A 16,196-nucleotide genomic window follows, 5' to 3' on the forward strand; every position below is an offset into this window, starting at 1 on the left:
ATGTATCAAAAAACCTACAGCAAGCATCTTACTTAGCAGTGAAATCCTAGGTCAGAAATAAGACACCATCAACACTGCCTCTATTCACTCCTCTGCTAGATCCTCCCCAGTGCAGAAAAAAAAAACAAAAGTCAATTTCTGGGTACATCAATGTTCAGTGGCTCCTGGGTCGGCAGGACTGGGCCAGGAGAAGAAAGACTGGAGGTCACCTGAGAATGAGAGGTAAGAGAAGGTGGGCAGAGGTGGCTGGTGCGCAGGCGTCGCAGAGAGAGCCAAGGTCCCTGGCATCCCCAGGCCTGAGAGTCAGAGCCGGAGAAGGAAAAGACGTGGGGGCGGGGCGGCTGGGAGCTCAGAGGGCAGAGGGCTCCCAGGGGAGGTGATGCAGGGCCCACCTGGGCACCCAGCACAGGCAGCTCCCCGGGTGACGGCTTCCTCCCTAGCAGTTCCCGCCTGTAAACATCTACACTCGCCAGTACAAAACGCTTCCGCCTTTATTAAATAAAAAGGAGGGAGAAGGCAGGTGCGGGATCAGGCCAGGGACCCCTCCTTCTAACTACACATACACATTCATACAGACACAGATACGACTGTGGAACTGACAGGGACAATTCAGGGGACAGACTGAGGGGCAGAGGGAGGCAGCACCCTCCGGGAGTGGGCGCGGACCCAAGGGTGGGCTGAGACCTGGGCCAGTGGCAGCCGATCCGAGGGGTTATGCTTGAGCAGCTTGGAGATGAGGTCCTGGGCTCCCGCTGGCACGGAAGGGGGGAACTTAAGGTCCACCTGCAGAAGAAAAGAAGGAGGGGCCCCATCAGTTTCATCCCGGCTGCCTTTGCCCTCACTGCCCATCCTCTTTGGAGAGGAGCGGGAGCCCCACCACTGCCATAGGCTCACCCCCACCCGCGGCCTCTGAGCCTGCACAAACCCCGCCTTTCACCTTTACGATGCGACGGTAGGTCTCGTTGTGGGAAGCACTCTCGAAGGGCGGGTTTCCCACCAACAGCTCATAGCAGAGGACTCCGATGCACCACAGATCCACCTTCTCGTTGTGTGTGCGCCCCTCTATCATCTCTGGGGGCAAGTAGTCCAGGGTGCCACACATGGTCTTCCTCCTGTGGGTGGGGGGGGAGTGGGCGGCGCTCCCAGATCCGGACCGGCTCTCCTTTCCCTGCCGCCTGACAGGGAGCCCAGGGACGCCAGAAGGCGCCAGGGGAGTATTGCAACCAGGCTCTGATGGGGCCTTTGGGGTAGGAGTGGGGGGAAGACATACACGAAAGCCCGAGCTGGGGGAATACACTGCCTGTGCATTTCCACACTGAGGGCTGTATCTTAAAATAATCAGATATGAGGGTGTGTTCACCTTAGCATTAAAGGCAAAACCTCGAATGTCCATCAAGCATGTCCTGCTACATTAATCAGGTTACATCTCTACTGTGCAACACTAGGAACCCATTAAAAATGATGTGGGAGTATTCTCAGTGACAAGAAGGCCCCAATATATTGAGTACGACATCTGGGTGACAAAGCTGAGTCTCCTATTTTTGTCTGTCTTTTTTTTTTTTTTTTTGTCTTTTGTTGTTGTTGCTATCTCTTGGGCCGCTTCCGCGGCATATGGAGGTTCCCAGGCTAGGGGTTGAATCGGAGCTGTAGCCACCGGCCTACGCCAGAGCCACAGCAACGCGGGACCCGAGCCGCGTCTGCAACCTACACCACAGCTCGCGGCAACGCCGGATCGTTAACCCACTGAGTAAGGGCAAGGACCAACCCGCGACCTCATGGTTTCTAGTCGGATTCGTTAACCACTGCGCCACGACGGGAACTCCCACTAAAGACGTTGCTTTGTCTGTATATCCACATGCAGACAAACCACAATGGCTGAGTGACAAGATCGGGAGGGCTTCCTTTTGATTGTCCCGGCCTCACACCCACGGCCGGCCTTCCGGCCCACCTACCTAAGTGAGGGGGCGTGCACAGACCAGCCGAAGTCGGCAATCTTCAGCTCTCCCTGGAGCCCCAAGAGCAGATTCTCTGGCTTTATGTCTCTGTGAATCACCTTCTTCCCATGGCAGTATATCAGAGCGTCTGCCAGCTCCTCCATGATCTGGGGGCGGGCCAATGACAGGCAGTCAGGCAAGGACAGACCTCTGGCCACAAGCAGCGTGCCACCCAGTCTCCAGCCCCCCGCAGGCGCCCCAGGTGCCCACCCGCCCCGACCGTGGCTGTTCGCTGCTCGTCAAAAGTGCGGCATTTCTGCAGTTCCTTGTAGAGCTCCCCCCGGGGGGCATACTCCAGAATCAAGTAGATCCTTCTCCGGTCATAGAAATAGTTGTAGAGACGCAAGATGTTTGGATGCCTGGGAGAAGAGACAGAGGAGGCATCAGGCTGCACCCTGGCATAAGCAAAGCGGAAGGATGACAGGTCCCATGAGGGCAAAGTGTGTCAGACTTGGACCAGGCAGGGGACAGCAGGCTGGCAGTGCTGAGGGGCACGTGAAGACAGCTCTCTGCATCGAGAGCTCAGTGGGGCTGAGTGGCCACAGCCGCAGAGAAGACAGTCTGGATGAGGTGGAGTTGGAAGGCAAGCAGGGGGTGGGACAGAGGGGGATTCTGGCTCAGAGGGTGTTGACTCGTACTGCAGATGGGCCTGGATTTCGATCTCTCTGCGCAGCTGGTGCTCCACGCCCTCCTTCTCTATCTGAGACTTGAAGAGGACTTTGAGCGCCACGATGAAATGGCTTTTCTTCTCTCGAGCCAAGTACACATTTCCAAACTTGCCTTTGCCCAGAGGCCGCCCAATCTCAAAGTCATCGATGGTGAAGGAACGCCTGGTTAGAGAGTGGAAGGAAGGCAGCCAGTTTGTTGGGCCTCTGAGGTGTCTGCCTTCTCCCTGCCCCTCAGCCCATCCTGCCCTCAGCCCTGTTTCTCTTCCAGGGGTATGGAGGATGGATCAGGCTTTCTTGCCTGCAGCCCTGACCTTCCTGCCTTTTGTTTCTGCTTCCTCAGTTCTTACCTCTTCATTGTCCCACTCCCTTTTTTTCTCTCTCTCTCTTTTTTTCTTTTATGGCCTCTGGCATATGGAAGTTCCCAGGGTAGGGTCTGAATTGGAGCTGCAGCTGCTGGCCTATGCCACAGTCACATCTGCAATGTAGGCCCCACCTTGTGTCAACGCTGGATCCTTAATGCACTGAGCAAGGCCAGGAATCCAACCCTTATCCTCACAGAGACAGTGTCAGGTCCTTAACTTGCTGAGCCACAATGGGAACACCCTGCTCCTCCTCTTGCCACCCCAAGGCTTGGGGCACTTACGTTGAGAAGTTGGGGGTCCCACTGCTGTTCTCCACCACCTTCTGGCCAGGGGCAGCTAAGGAAAGAACAGGGAGGTTGAGACCATCCTTTGACATTTGCATCCCTCATCCTCCCCAGACCCCAGGCCCCTCAGGTCGATCCCCTCTCCTGTGTCCTAGTTACCTGTGGGCTGGGTATTGGAGCGGCTCATGAGGACAAGCGCTGATGGGGTGACAGCCTCCTTCCGAAGGACTCTCTGGGGCAGGATGTTCAGACCAGACTGAGCCTGAGAAGAAGCAGGGGGGAGGTCAGAGGATGGCTTTGCTCTATCCCAGTGACCGGATTGGAATGTGCTGCAAACAGCATTTTAGGACTTGATGCAGAGCCAACCACCCACCCACCCATCCCCAGTTTAAAGAGACCACAACTTTGCTGCTCAGAGCCCCATCATGAGTTATTAATAAACAGCCTAAGTCAGCCTGAGATAAGGATACCCAACACCTAGCATCGCATCTCTATGGCCCTGGCCCAGTACATTCTGAGGCCCAGGGCTGTCCAAGCTCAATATTCGTGTCCACGACACCACTCACTCACCCAGTCCCCAATCCCGGTGGCAGTAGAGGCTGGGGTAGTGAACACCCACAATTCAAGGAGTTTTAGCACAGAGGTATTCTCACCGGCCCCTAAAAAGCAGTCTGTTGAGGCTTAGATAAGGCCCTTGGAGCCTTGAATGTTCAGCACATCTCAGTATTCACCCCTTGCAACAACAGGCTTTAGGGACATTAAGGGCTACTCTGATGGCCCTGGATCACTTCTCACTTTCAACTTGTGTGTAATATACATCACTTTCTTTTGCGAGTGACCGGTTTAGACATGACAGTTGTTTCGCATTCAGCCTCCACTATGGACAGCCTCATTCAGAGCTTCACCAGGAGAGAGCTGGTGGACAAGGGGACAGAAGGACTCTCCAGGACACCCAAGTCCCACCAACAGGGGGGCAAAGCCCGTGCAGGGCCCTTCTTTCTCCTTTAGTCAGGAGAGGAAGAAAGCCTCAGAACCCCTACAGACCTGTTCACAAACAGTGATATTAGTACGGAATTTACACATAAGCAAATCGAACAAAAGAGAGTCCAGAAATAGATCCACATATATGTGGGAGTATATATATATATATATATATTTATATATAAATATATATATATATATAATTAAGGTAGTATTTTCAAATCAGAGGATAGACTCTTCAATCAACAGTGTTGGGACAACTGGAAATAAAGCCACTTAGATGCTTACTTCACACCAGTCATTAAAATAAATTTCAAATTCTTAGTTTAGGATTGTCCTGGACTTTTTAAACTTATAAATTCATCTAAGTTCTCCCAGAGTCTATTTCTTCTTCTTGCCTAGCCTATTTTTCACAATGGTTTGGGAATCATGGCCTGAAGGCCAGACCCTGCCTGCTCAGTCCCAGATGTCATTTATATGTGACAAGTAGGTTCAGCTCTGCAGAGGTCCTCATAGGCTGGTCAAATTCAAGTTGGCAGCACCAACTGAATGTTGGCTGCAGCAGGATGTGGCTGCAAATGACAGACTGGGTTCTGCCAGTAAACTAATGGGGCCCAAACCGCGCAAAGCCGGGAAGAAAGTGCTAAGAGGATCACCCTCGGCAGGATCTCAAATCTGCAAACAGGAACTCGCCATGAGGGTGGGGGAAGGGGAAGTGGGAAAACCCTTACCGTCTGCCGACCGTAGGGCCAGGGGTAGGTGTTCTCCTTCTGGGCCATCCTTAGAGGGAAAGGGGGAGGGAACTGGGCAGAGAAGAGAAACAGAGCAGTGAGAAACAGAAAAAAGGGAACGAGAGAGTGAGGGATTGGAATGATCTCGCCGGAAGCTGGTGAAAGGAAGCAGGTCTATAAGCCGACGGCATCAGGGCACCTCTCGGCGCTCGCCTCGCTGCCTCTGCCCTGCTACCCGCCCCACCCCTTTCCAGGACCCTCTCTCCACCCCAGGGCAACCAGCAGCCCGGCAGAGTGCCCGCGGGACCACCCAACGGACCCCCTGACCTGCCTAATCACTTGGTCTCTCCCGGCGCAAGGGCCCACGAAAGGAGGACAGCTCACCTGAAACCGGTGGCACAGCCACCCCCCTGGCAGCTGGCAAACGACTGAACCTGCTCGGCCTCGCCCCCCCGCCCCAAGGAGGACCTTTCAAATCTCCCGCCCTGGCCCCATTGGCTGAGCGCGCTGGCCATGCCCAATTCTCATTGGCTGGGTGTCCCATGACGTAGCCACGGAGCCCAATGGAAAAGGCGGAATGCAAAGCCTCAGCACTTTCAAGTTCCGGTTTAGGAAAGTTTCCTTCATCCCCCAAAGAAATTCACGGTTTTTTTGTTTTGTTTTGCTTTTAAAATTTAAGTCATTAATATATCTGGAATTTATCCTTGTGTAAATATATGAACTTGAGTTTTCTTTTATCTTTTTCTTTTTATGTTTTTAATGCTTTTATTAAACTAGGGTTTAACTGTTATCTGCCAGACGGAGAGCCAGTTATGCTGGTATCATTTCTTAAACTGCACCATTCCCAAAGGAATTTAAACGCTACCCTTGGTAATACTGTCATGGTAGAGATTTGGCTATATTTCTGGATTCTCTACCCTGTTATATCGTTTGTTCGTTTGCATGTATGTTTATTCTTACGCCGTTATTGTTTTGTCCTTTAAAGTCTTTCGCTCACATTCCTGGCAAGAATTTTCCACCAGAGGACTTTTCTTTGTAGATGCCCTGCCCAAGGTCAAATTGTTCGGAACTGCTCTCACTTTTCTCCTTGTCGCACTCCCTTCTTCTCTGCTCTTTCTAACGCCAAATTTCATTATTGAATTACATAAATAAAATTTGGGAATTTCCATGAAATAACTAATGGATATTTGTAAGTATTGTCTATCCAGCACCCTCCTCTTTCTTCTCATAATAACATCCTGACTTTGCTTAAGGGAATCACCAGTCCATGTTATCGGTTTCTGTTCTGCCAACCCCTACCTAACTCGATGGAGACCTGTTGTAATGAACATTGTGGTTATCTAGCGAGCACCGAGTCTTTCAGCAATTCCCACTTCCTGAAAGCAACTGGAGTTTTGTGGGTCTTAGAAGGAAATTGACTCGGGCTCAGGTCCTGGAATGGTCAGTGTCTCATTGGACACTAGGTAACACTTTTATTCTGGGATCATGGTCACCGGTTTAAGGATAAGCATGTGACCTTAAGTGGGTCAGTTAGTGGGAATTTTAGGATTCTTGTCCAGAATGCTTGACAGAAACTCCCTTCGGCTTGCTGGAACTGGACAAGGAAGCACACAGCCTGCATTGTTGGTGATGGTGTCCCAGCAGGGAGCAGCCTGAGAGTGAGGCTGGCATTGCAGAAGGCAGAAATGAGGTCTGGGAAGAACCCTAGAACTTGATGACAATGTGGAGCCTCTGGATGCCTGTTTCATCCATTGTCTTATGTGAGCCAATAGGTCTCCATTCCTAACGCATTGAGTTAAGAGTTCTGTTATTTGCTGTCAAAAGCATTCTAACTGACACACATTACAGACCTACAGTTTTTGTAGTTATTTCGGTCTAGTGATGGAAAACTACTAATAGTTATTCTGACCTACAGAAAATACCAATTTCATATTATTCAAACCAATGTAAATGAAATAAATCCTAAGGGATTTCTAGATCAGCAGCAAGTATGGTATTTGGGGGCTCCTGCCCTGTGATGGATGATATTGGGAGTATCTCAGATAAAGTCACCTACGAGAGGGCATGTTGGTTCTCTTTCTGGGAGAATCCTCTGAGTCTGACTGAGTCATCCTCCCTTTTTAGGCCTGTAGCTCCAGGCAGGGAGCGGGCAGGCTTTACACTTCTTCTTCTTTTTTTTTTTTTTTTTTTTTCCGCCTTGTCTGTAGCATGCAGAAGTTCCTGGGCCAGGGATATAACTGAGCCACAGCCATGACAATACCAGGTCATTAACCTCTGAGCCACCAAGGAACTCCTTTTTTTGGTCTTTTTGTCTTTTCTAGGGCCGCACCCGCGGCATATGGAGGTTCCCAGGCTAGGGGTCTAATCGGAGCTGGCCTACACCACAGCCACAGCAACACCAGATACTGAAATAGAGTTTTAACTAAAGAACAACCCCCCCTTGGCTAAGACGGCAGCTGCAAGCCTTTCCAGCTATGCTCCTCACTATACCACCCTTCTTGTAATAAAGTAACAACTGTGGGCCCTATGTCTGAGCCAGCAGCCCTGCTAATCATGTACCCAGCATTGCTTATCAGTTCTGCTTCTGTAACCTTGCTTGCTCAGTTTCTTAGGGAGGAACACTGTCTGCTTGGGGATGGGGGGGAGGTCCGGGATGCTTACGTGGGAAAATCAAGACCTTGTAGTGTATAAAAGTTACTGAGAACAAAGACCTGGTGCTCAGACTCTGAAGGTGACTCCTCTGAGCCCGCACCGGTGCTGAATAAACCTTGCTTTTCCATATCTCCGAGTGCTGTTTGTCTCCTTCCACTGCCACGGTTTTTGCGGTTTCTGCAACAATACGAGCCGCATATGCGACCTATACCACAGCTCACCGCAATGCCGGATCCTTAACCCACTGAGCAAGGCCAGGGATCGAACCCAAAACCTCATGGTTCCTAGTCAGATTCGTTAACCGCTGCAAGGGGAACTCCTCCTTTTCTTCTTTTCTGTTTTCTTTCCTTCCTTCCTCCCTCCCTCCTTTCTTTCTTACTCCAGGGATGTTCCTGCAGCACCCTATTTCCTTACAGGACCTTAACACCTGCTGCTGCTGCCCACTTACAGCCCTGAGTCCTGCATACTTGTTCTATCATCCCTGTTCCCAGCTTTGCATTTGTGGTACCAAATGGTTTCATTCTAAGTTTTTTATAGCCTTTTAATACACTATTTTGATATTTTATCTTTCAGTGCTATGTATTTGCATCAAAAAGGGCCAGGGCGGGAACTTACTGTGTTATTTCTATCACAAATCCAGACTTTTTCTGAATACCAGGTTTTCAGAATGTGTGCCTGGGTAGCGCATGAATGAAGCAGGCTCAGTATGAGTCAGACAAGGGTTACTAGGCTTCGGGGCCAGGGAATATTAGGGAATGGTGGGTGAAGAGTGAAGCCAAAGATGAGTATACGGCTGAATGGACAAGGCAACATTCAACCCTAGTTGATTTTTTTCTATGTGAAAATATGCACAGAGCTTTTAATTTTTAAAGAGCAGCTAGAAATCTAGATATACAAGAGAAATCTGCTGAGCTGTGACTGTTATCAAATAAGTCCCCAAACAAGTGGGTAAACTGGATTTGGTCTGTGGACCTGCAATATTCCATCCCTAATACACCCAGAGCTCTCTGGACCAGAAACCACACTTTACAACTAATCCTTCACTCCCCAGGGCCACCTATCTTACCTAGTCAATCATCAGATGGGATTTTAGGAAAGCCATGGCAGCATGAGGTAGCAGAAAGACCATGGGCTAGGGTTTCAGGTTTGCCTCTGGGCTTGCCCCCTGCAATCTGTGTTGCTTGGCAAAATGCTCAGTCCTTCTGTGTATCAGCTCTGAGATGGGCCTAGTTATACTGCTTTGCAGGCTTGCTGTCGGATTAAATGAAATAAGGCCACTACAACCCTCAGTACAGAGCCTGGCACAGGGTAAGCCCTCACTGTTAGCTATTGCTATAACTGAAAAAATCGCCTGGTCCGGGTAGACACTGTGAACTAATGTCAGCAAATACATGTAGAAGGGAAGATAGAATGAGAAAATTACCATTTTCTCTCTCCTTAAAGTTGCCTTGGTTTGGGTGGACTCCGGGCAGCGTGCAGGTCCACAGCCAGCCAGTCTCACAGGCCTTCCCAGTTAGGTTGCCAGAGCTCCAGGGCTTTCCCATTGCTAAGTCTTCAGCAGTTCTTCTGCAGCGAAGGCTGGCGGATGGTCTGCCTCCATCTTGGCACACGTGACACACTGACCTCTCTGGCAGAAGGCAGCCTGGGGAGCAGTGGAAGAGGGGAAGGCAGGCACAGATTCCAACCTGGGTGGGCATCTGCTTTGTGCGCTGTGGTGAGCAGCTGGAATTCCCTTCCTGCAGCCGAAACCTGTTACACTAACAAAAGAACTGTTAGTTAAGGGAAAAGATGTCAAAGAAGATACGCCTGAAACTAACTCAACATTGTAAATCAACCCATCACTATGCATACGTGTATGTGTAGAAGATGTCAAGGAAGACATTCCCTGATAGGAAAGACAAGGTCTTTGAGATGGATGGCCTGGATTTCTTTTTTTTTTTCCCCCCAATATACAGAAAGCGGAAAAATGCCTGTGGCTCTGGGCTTCTAGTGACATTGGAGAGGTCTGGAGAATATTTGTATTTAATACAAATTAAATACAAAATATTGGGATTTCACACCCTTGTGTTCTACTTCATGGAGAGAACAATCAGAGATGATTAAAGCCGTTTTAAAAAAATTTGAACCGAATAAAAGAATGCAATAATAGAAATATAGTCTATTTCTTAAAAAGAGAGAAAACTAAAGAAAAAAGAAAGATTGTTTTTAGTTGAAAAAGTAACAGGCTTTTGACAGCTGTACAGTTAGCTGTACAAAGAAGAATCATTAACCTTGGAACTGGAGTTTTGGGAATTTATGTCATAAATAAATTATGTGTAAAGCTGCACATGGTAACACTTTAAATAATAAGAAAAAAATTACGGATAACCACACAACCGAAATGTCTAATTTTAGAATTGTTTAGTAACTTACAGCATTGTCTTTGAATTCAGATGATCATTAAAATTATAAAGACTATAAAATCCTCTTCCTATTACAATGATAAGTGAAAATAATGGAGTACAAGATTATGGACACCACTGACAAGTGGAAATTAAATTGCCAAAAATTAAACCAATGAGTTAGGAGAAGGATTATTAACTACCTTTATCACTTTTAAACTATTCATTATTGCTATAGTCTTTACAATAAATAACATTTATTGCTCCAAAATAAATTTTCTGAACAAGAACTGGTGGCTAGACAATTTCTGTGTTAGGATACCTGAAATACCTATGAGATTGAAGGTTAATTTGATGGAAACATTAAAATGAAAATATAATTCCAAAATCTGTATTTGTATTTCAGGACAAAATTCAGATACTTTAGGGAAAGTAGTCAGTCAGTTTCGGTTTTTTTCATGTAATGACATGTAATTCTTTTTTAAGAGAAAGCCCTCATTCAAGGTCCGAAAAGAGATTGTTTTTGACCCCGACGTGATTTGAACACGCAACCTTCTGATCTGGAGTCAGACGCGCTACCGTTGCGCCACGAGGCCTCTCTGAGCGGGCGTTCTGACAGATATCGTGAACAGATGCCTCGTCAGCAGTAAGGGGAGGAGTTTTATTCATGGGCCAGGCCCTTAAGATTTCGTCAGCGTGATTATCCGCGCCACCAGTGGGCTGGATGCGCGCGCACGAAGGGATTAACTCTTTTGGACAAATTTAAGGCTCAATTCTTTAACTTTGGGACACATTGCGCTCACTCAACAGAGAAAAGATTTCATTGTGTTTAAGGTTTATTTCTGGTGTTAATAAAGCCATCATAGGGTGTCGGTGCATATCTGGAGCCCAGGATAAATCTTAGATTTAATCCCGGCTCTTCTAGTGCTCAGAAAACCACTTTATTTGGCTTCTCTTGACTTGCTTTCTTCGTCTGTGGACTGGGTATAATCACACAGTATCCCGAGGGGTTATTGGACTACACTGGCTGTGCCAGGAGTCAAGCACCGCCGTGAATGCCTTGCATACCGCTGACATGACTTCAATTTCGGCTTCAGTTCTCAAATAACCTCGCGCAAGCTTGTCGATATAACTAACTATTAAGGAAGTTCAGGAGAAAGTTCTTTCGCCGTAATGCGTTGGTGGTATAGTGGTGAGCATAGCTGCCTTCCAAGCAGTTGACCCGGGTTCGATTCCCGGCCAACGCAAGTGGTTCAGTTTTCTTTTTCTGAAAAAAAAAAACAAACTGTCTGCAGCAAGCCACCTTCTACACTCGTTATCAAGGAAAAGAGCACCTGCGCCAGGAGGTTAAATCTGGAGGTGGGATTAAGCTAGCGACAGTTCACTGCTCTATGCCCACATCAGTTTTTTAAATTATCATCAACGAGCGCGTCTAAAAAGCATATTGACGAACGATGAGAATAATGGCTAATAAAGCTATTGAACCGACAGAATAATGGCTAATTTAGCCACACATTTAAAATTCAAGTTACTTCCCTGGAGAACAAAGCTATTGAACCGACAGAATAATGGCCAATTTAGCCACACATGTAAAATTCAAGTTATTTTCCTGAGGAGGGCACTTGGAGAGGGCATGGAAGCTCTGCGGCCTTTCTCCATACATTGCCCTATGCATCTCTTCCGTGTGACTATTCCTGAGTTACATACTTTTATTTTAAAATGTGTAATTTGGTAACATAAATAACTAAATAAATAGCAAGTTACTTGAAACAAAACATAAATTTGAAATTTGGAATTTTAACTGGAGGGTCAACATGCAATATTCCTCTCCTGCATTCTTTTTTCTTTCTATCCTCTTTTTATTTGCATCCTAGGCCTAGGGTGAGTAGTTCCTAATTTATCAATTAGGATTTTATGAAAAGAAAACATTAATTGTGCTCCTCCCCGTCGGGGAATCGAACCCCGGTCTCCCGCGTGACAGGCGGGGATACTCACCACTATACTAACGAGGACTGAGCTGTCTAGTTTTTGCTCCAAACCCTTGATCTGATATTGTCACCTTTTCCGGGAGCTAATTGCGATGTTCCGGTCGACTGCGTCCTTCCATCCATTAAGAGATGCTATGCATGTTCTAGAGCACGAGTCCCTGAAGGGCGGAAATGAGCAAGAGTGACCGAGAGACAGATGGTTTCCAAGGCTGCAGAGATCTGAATTCTGAGAGTCCCTGGGGTTCTCCCAGCCATACCCCCGAAAAGGTCCCAACCTGTTTCACTACTGTAGGTATCAATCAAAATGAAACCAAGTTCTGGTGGCCGAGGTGAGGAATGAAGCTGGAAGGAAGGGAGCAGAAAGTGTCTTGCTCAAAGTCCGGAGGTCCCTGCCCTCTTCCTGGCACGCTGGGAAGGACTACGCACCTGAGCCTCTTCCTTCCACCCGGGTGACCACACAGAACAAAAGAGCTCCCAGCACACCTCTCTCATGAGACTCACTTGACGCTGACCACTTTGTCACCCGGCTCCCACAGCGCCGTTTCAAGTGATGAAGAGCTTTGGGGCGCTCTGGGTTTTCTGCAAAACCTAAACGACGGGCTCGTCCGGGATTTGAACCCGGGACCTCTCGCACCCGAAGCGAGAATCATACCCCTAGACCAACGAGCCGACGCGCATCTCTTACCTCGGACCCCTTTAGAGGTCGTCCTAGGCTTTCTGCTGTCTTAGGGCGGTGATTCACCTTGGCCTGGTCCTAGTGCGTACTAAGGGACCACCCGCCGCGACGCTGAAACTCTGGAGCGGGGATCTGAGAACCTCTCCCGGCTCTGCAGCGGTGAGCTCCTCCCAGGAAATAACGTCGGGGAAGTGGGAGGGAGTGGTCCCATCCACCCCCCCCACCCCCACCCCCGCGCAGCCCTCCAGGACGGCCTCCAGCACCCACCCCTGTTTCCATTCCCCATGGTCACTATCTTGGCTCTGAAACCCAGCAGGGTCTCGTGGGGCTCCTGGGCACAAAACCCTTTCTGTGCCCCTCATTTCCTGTTTTTAGGAAATGGGCCTCCTTTTGCCTCCATGGCCTTCCCTTGGTCCTTAGGGGCAGGTTCCGACAGCTGCTGATCAGGGGAGGGAGGGGAAGCAGAGACCAGGAACAGTCTGGCAACAACAGCGCAGCCTGGGGGCAGGATCCTGGGTCCCTCTCAAGGGATACACACAATGACGTAGGCACCTCACACACCTACAACTTAAACGCCTGATGCTTCTTTTAGAAATGAGAACTTTAAACCTGAACAGGTTGGAGCCCCTCCTGTGCTCCTCCCTCCCTCGTTCGATTGCACCTGAAACGCAGTCACCTGGGAGCTAACGATTACACACCCTGCGCACAATTGCCTGTGAGTTCAAGATGATTAGCACAAGATGTTTTTCAGGAGCTTTCCTAGTTTGTTCTAGTCTCTGATCAATATGCCCTTTTCGCAAGTACTGCTGCTCTAGGCGATAACCCAGAAGACCACCCCCAGGATCCTGTCAAGATCTCCTGACCCCAGCTTCGTGAGGAAGATTCGCTAAAAAAAAAAAGAGCGCATGTCTGCCCCAATCCTGATTCTTATCTGAAACCCTGTTTTTCTCCTGTTACACTATAAAATTCCCTGTAATTCTTTCCCAAAGAAGGCAGAGTCTTGCTGTGGCCTCCTTTGCATGGCAGAGCAAAAAAAAGCTATTTTTTTTTTTCCTTCACCCAAAACTCTTGTCTCCACATTACTACTAAGCACACTGGGGGACAGAGGCCGAGGTTCAGCAACAGCAGCCACTGGGACTCTCTGCCTGGGCCTGCGGTCCTTGGACCCAGTCCTCCCACACCCAGCTTTGAAGACTAACGGTGGCGTTGCCTTTCAGAGGACAACTAATGAGTCCTGAAATCTCTCTGTGAACATTAGCCCCTCTTTCTCTCCCTGCATCTGTCCATCCTTCTGGAGTGACTGGCACTTTGGTAGCCCACCATCTCCCTAGATGACCAGGTGGTCGGGCCCAGGTGAGGGAATAATGCCTGGGGCCGGACCCACAGAGGGGGCGTCATTGAGATGAGTGGCTGGGGAGGTTGGGAAGAGGACTGGCTTTCCAAACTGTGTCAGCTTCTAAGCTTGTAATACACTGGCCATGCTCTCACCTGGGAACTGCCAAGGGTCCTGGCAGGACCTGGTGGGGTCAGTTGCCAGCCGCTGCGGTCTGTCTTCTCTCAGCTTGGTTCCTGCTTTGAAAAGCCTTCCCAGTAGGGTTCTGATCTGCGCCTGCCCTTGACCCCCTGGTAGCATCTTCTGGGCTGAAATGGCTTGTTCCACAGCCCAGTCTGGTGATTTGTGAGGCCAGCCCCTTCTCAATGCCCTACCCGCAGATGCATTGGTGGAGAAGACTCTATAGAAGGGCTCACCTCTTTGCTTGTTCTTCCCCAAGTGTCCCTGACCAGACAGTGGGGGAGGGCAGCAGAGAACAGTTCATCTTCCTGTCAGCATCCTAAGCATTTCAAGATTGCTCAGGGCTGATCTTCTGGCTTCCCCCTCCCTTTATTCTTTTCCATTTTCTGTCTCCCTCATCTTAGAAACCAGCTTTCCCCACATGTCTATTCATCTCTCTCTTATCATCTCTTACCTGGTCTCAGACACTTAATCTGCACAGAGGTGGAAGCCGAAATCCCTTATAGAACATGATGAAAGCTGTGGCCCCTTTTCTGGAAAAGTCCATGGCTTATCTATGGACCCCACTTCTAGAATCCAAGAACTAAAGTGTAAATAACTGTTGTTTTAACTTTGCTGCAATTATTTTACATTTTAACAGGCATTACACGGAGTTCTAAGGTATAATTTGCATAGTCACACTTGCCTGAAAGAGCTCGTGTGGGAAAAAGTGAAAAGTATTCTTGCTGAATATGAGAGGGTAGTAACCCCTTCTCCCTAGTACTTCCCTAAAATGGAACCCTGGCAACGTATTGAATTTCTTCTCCCTTTTCTTCCAACTCCACATCTTATCAGGTACCAAGTCCTGTTGCGTTTTTTGTACGAAATGTGTCTCAATTTCAACTCCTCCTCTCCATCTCTCCTATAGCTGCCTTGGTGCAAGCCTTTGACATTTCTATAACCAACACTTGTCCCCACAGTCCCCACCCCCCATAATCTGATCCCTTGTGTTATTTATCTATGTTGCATCTATCTAGCATATGACATAATTTAATTGCATAATTACATAATTACATTTGTGTTGTGTTTATTGTTACCTGCTATATTCCCAGGGCCTAGAACAACAGTTGTTGCAGAGTATGAAGTGGTTTAATAGAACATACCTCAAATTTCTTAAAGAAGTGGTCTTTACAATTTAGCTCACCTCCTCCAGAAAGTCTCCCTTGATCAGTCTCCACTCCCGGGCGGATGAGATGCCACTTCTCTTCTCCGTGGCCTCCCCGTGCCTTGCTCCTGCATTTGGTGTACTGTGTTGTGACTGTGTCTTCCTTCCTATGAGCCCTTTGAGAAAAAGGGTTGTGTCTCATACATTTGGTGACGCACAGTGCCCACCCAGTGCTTGGCATAAATGTGGTCCTGGTGGTGCTGCCTCATTTACTTGACTTGTCACCTGGATACAGTGATTCCTTCAAGCCAACACGTGTGCTCAGGCATTTTGCAGCGGTTCCCTGGTCAAAGGATGATATGTAGACCTTTCTATTTTCCAAGGAGGCTTAGGCCAGTGGATTCTGCTTCTTGCCTCCTCTGCAGGATTTACTACTATCCTCCTCAGCCTGGCTTCAGTCAGTGCTCCTGAAACTGTCCTGCCCTTCCGCACCAGGCTTCCTGTCCAGAGGGTCCCAGCCCTTCCGTGCTCTTGCACGAAACCAGCTTGTGGAGAGGAATGAAAATAACTATACGTGAACGGCCTGGAATAAGAACTGCACATGTAGAAGACGCACCTATCCTTCCATTTTTAAAATAAATAATTATTTGAAAATACATATTATACATACCTATTTAAATCTGAGGCTCCAAGCCAAAAGAACTGTAATAAGGAACCAAACAAAACAAACCAACTCAGGTTCTAGGACACGTTCTGGGGTCGGAGAAAATGCCAAGGTGGTGGGACGGCTTCCAAGGCTAGACCACCAGCACTAGCTTGGTG

The 16,196-nt window shown here is 48.5% G+C and overlaps 1 protein-coding gene and 3 non-coding genes across 29 annotated transcripts; 1 reads left to right on the plus strand and 3 right to left on the minus strand.

Moving 5' to 3' along the window:
- Window positions 1-473: 473 nt before the first annotated feature.
- On the minus strand, window positions 474-15,919 carry AURKB (aurora kinase B). 26 transcript variants are annotated; one of them, XR_014820311.1, is made up of 12 exons: window positions 12,468-12,620; window positions 12,317-12,383; window positions 12,049-12,199; window positions 9,096-9,421; window positions 5,021-5,092; window positions 3,468-3,570; window positions 3,306-3,360; window positions 2,633-2,824; window positions 2,205-2,353; window positions 1,953-2,101; window positions 938-1,112; window positions 474-783 (listed from the first exon to the last, which is right to left on the minus strand). XR_014820311.1 is itself a non-coding variant. In XM_084982913.1 (11 exons), exons 4-11 carry the CDS (start codon window positions 9,096-9,098, stop codon window positions 610-612), a joined length of 990 nt encoding a protein of 329 aa, XP_084839039.1. In that variant the 5' UTR covers window positions 9,099-11,320; window positions 12,049-12,199; window positions 15,414-15,541; window positions 15,660-15,919; the 3' UTR covers window positions 474-609. The 26 variants fall into 26 exon arrangements, 16 of the variants coding, with proteins under 16 accessions (XP_084839039.1, XP_084839033.1, XP_020921854.2 ...); XR_014820310.1 differs by lacking the exons at window positions 12,317-12,383; window positions 12,468-12,620 and adding an exon at window positions 12,727-12,889 and having other exon boundaries at window positions 9,096-9,314; XR_014820308.1 differs by lacking the exons at window positions 12,317-12,383; window positions 12,468-12,620 and adding an exon at window positions 12,727-12,889 and having other exon boundaries at window positions 9,096-9,429.
- Window positions 10,578-10,649, minus strand: TRNAW-CCA (transfer RNA tryptophan (anticodon CCA)). Its single transcript has one exon. It is a non-coding gene; the product is annotated as a tRNA-Trp (tRNA).
- On the plus strand, window positions 11,229-11,300 carry TRNAG-UCC (transfer RNA glycine (anticodon UCC)). The gene has a single exon. It is a non-coding gene; the product is annotated as a tRNA-Gly (tRNA).
- TRNAP-CGG (transfer RNA proline (anticodon CGG)) lies at window positions 12,639-12,710 on the minus strand. Its single transcript has one exon. It is a non-coding gene; the product is annotated as a tRNA-Pro (tRNA).
- Window positions 15,920-16,196: the final 277 nt, after the last annotated feature.

Source organism: Sus scrofa, chromosome 12 (genome assembly GCF_054392235.1).
Source record: "Sus scrofa isolate SSC_HxYL_T2T_F1_AM1 chromosome 12, Sscrofa_HxYL_maternal_Yorkshire_Landrace_v2.0, whole genome shotgun sequence".
Lineage (NCBI taxonomy): Eukaryota > Metazoa > Chordata > Mammalia > Artiodactyla > Suidae > Sus > Sus scrofa.

Coding starts and splice junctions, on each gene's coding strand:
- AURKB (XM_084982907.1), bottom strand. Junction 3,361..3,467: donor CTCCAATACCCAGCCCACAG/GTAACTAGGACA, acceptor TTCTTTCCTTAG/CTGCCCCTGGCCAGAAGGTG. Junction 2,354..2,632: donor GAAATCCAGGCCCATCTGCA/GTACGAGTCAAC, acceptor CTCTTCTCCCAG/GCATCCAAACATCTTGCGTC.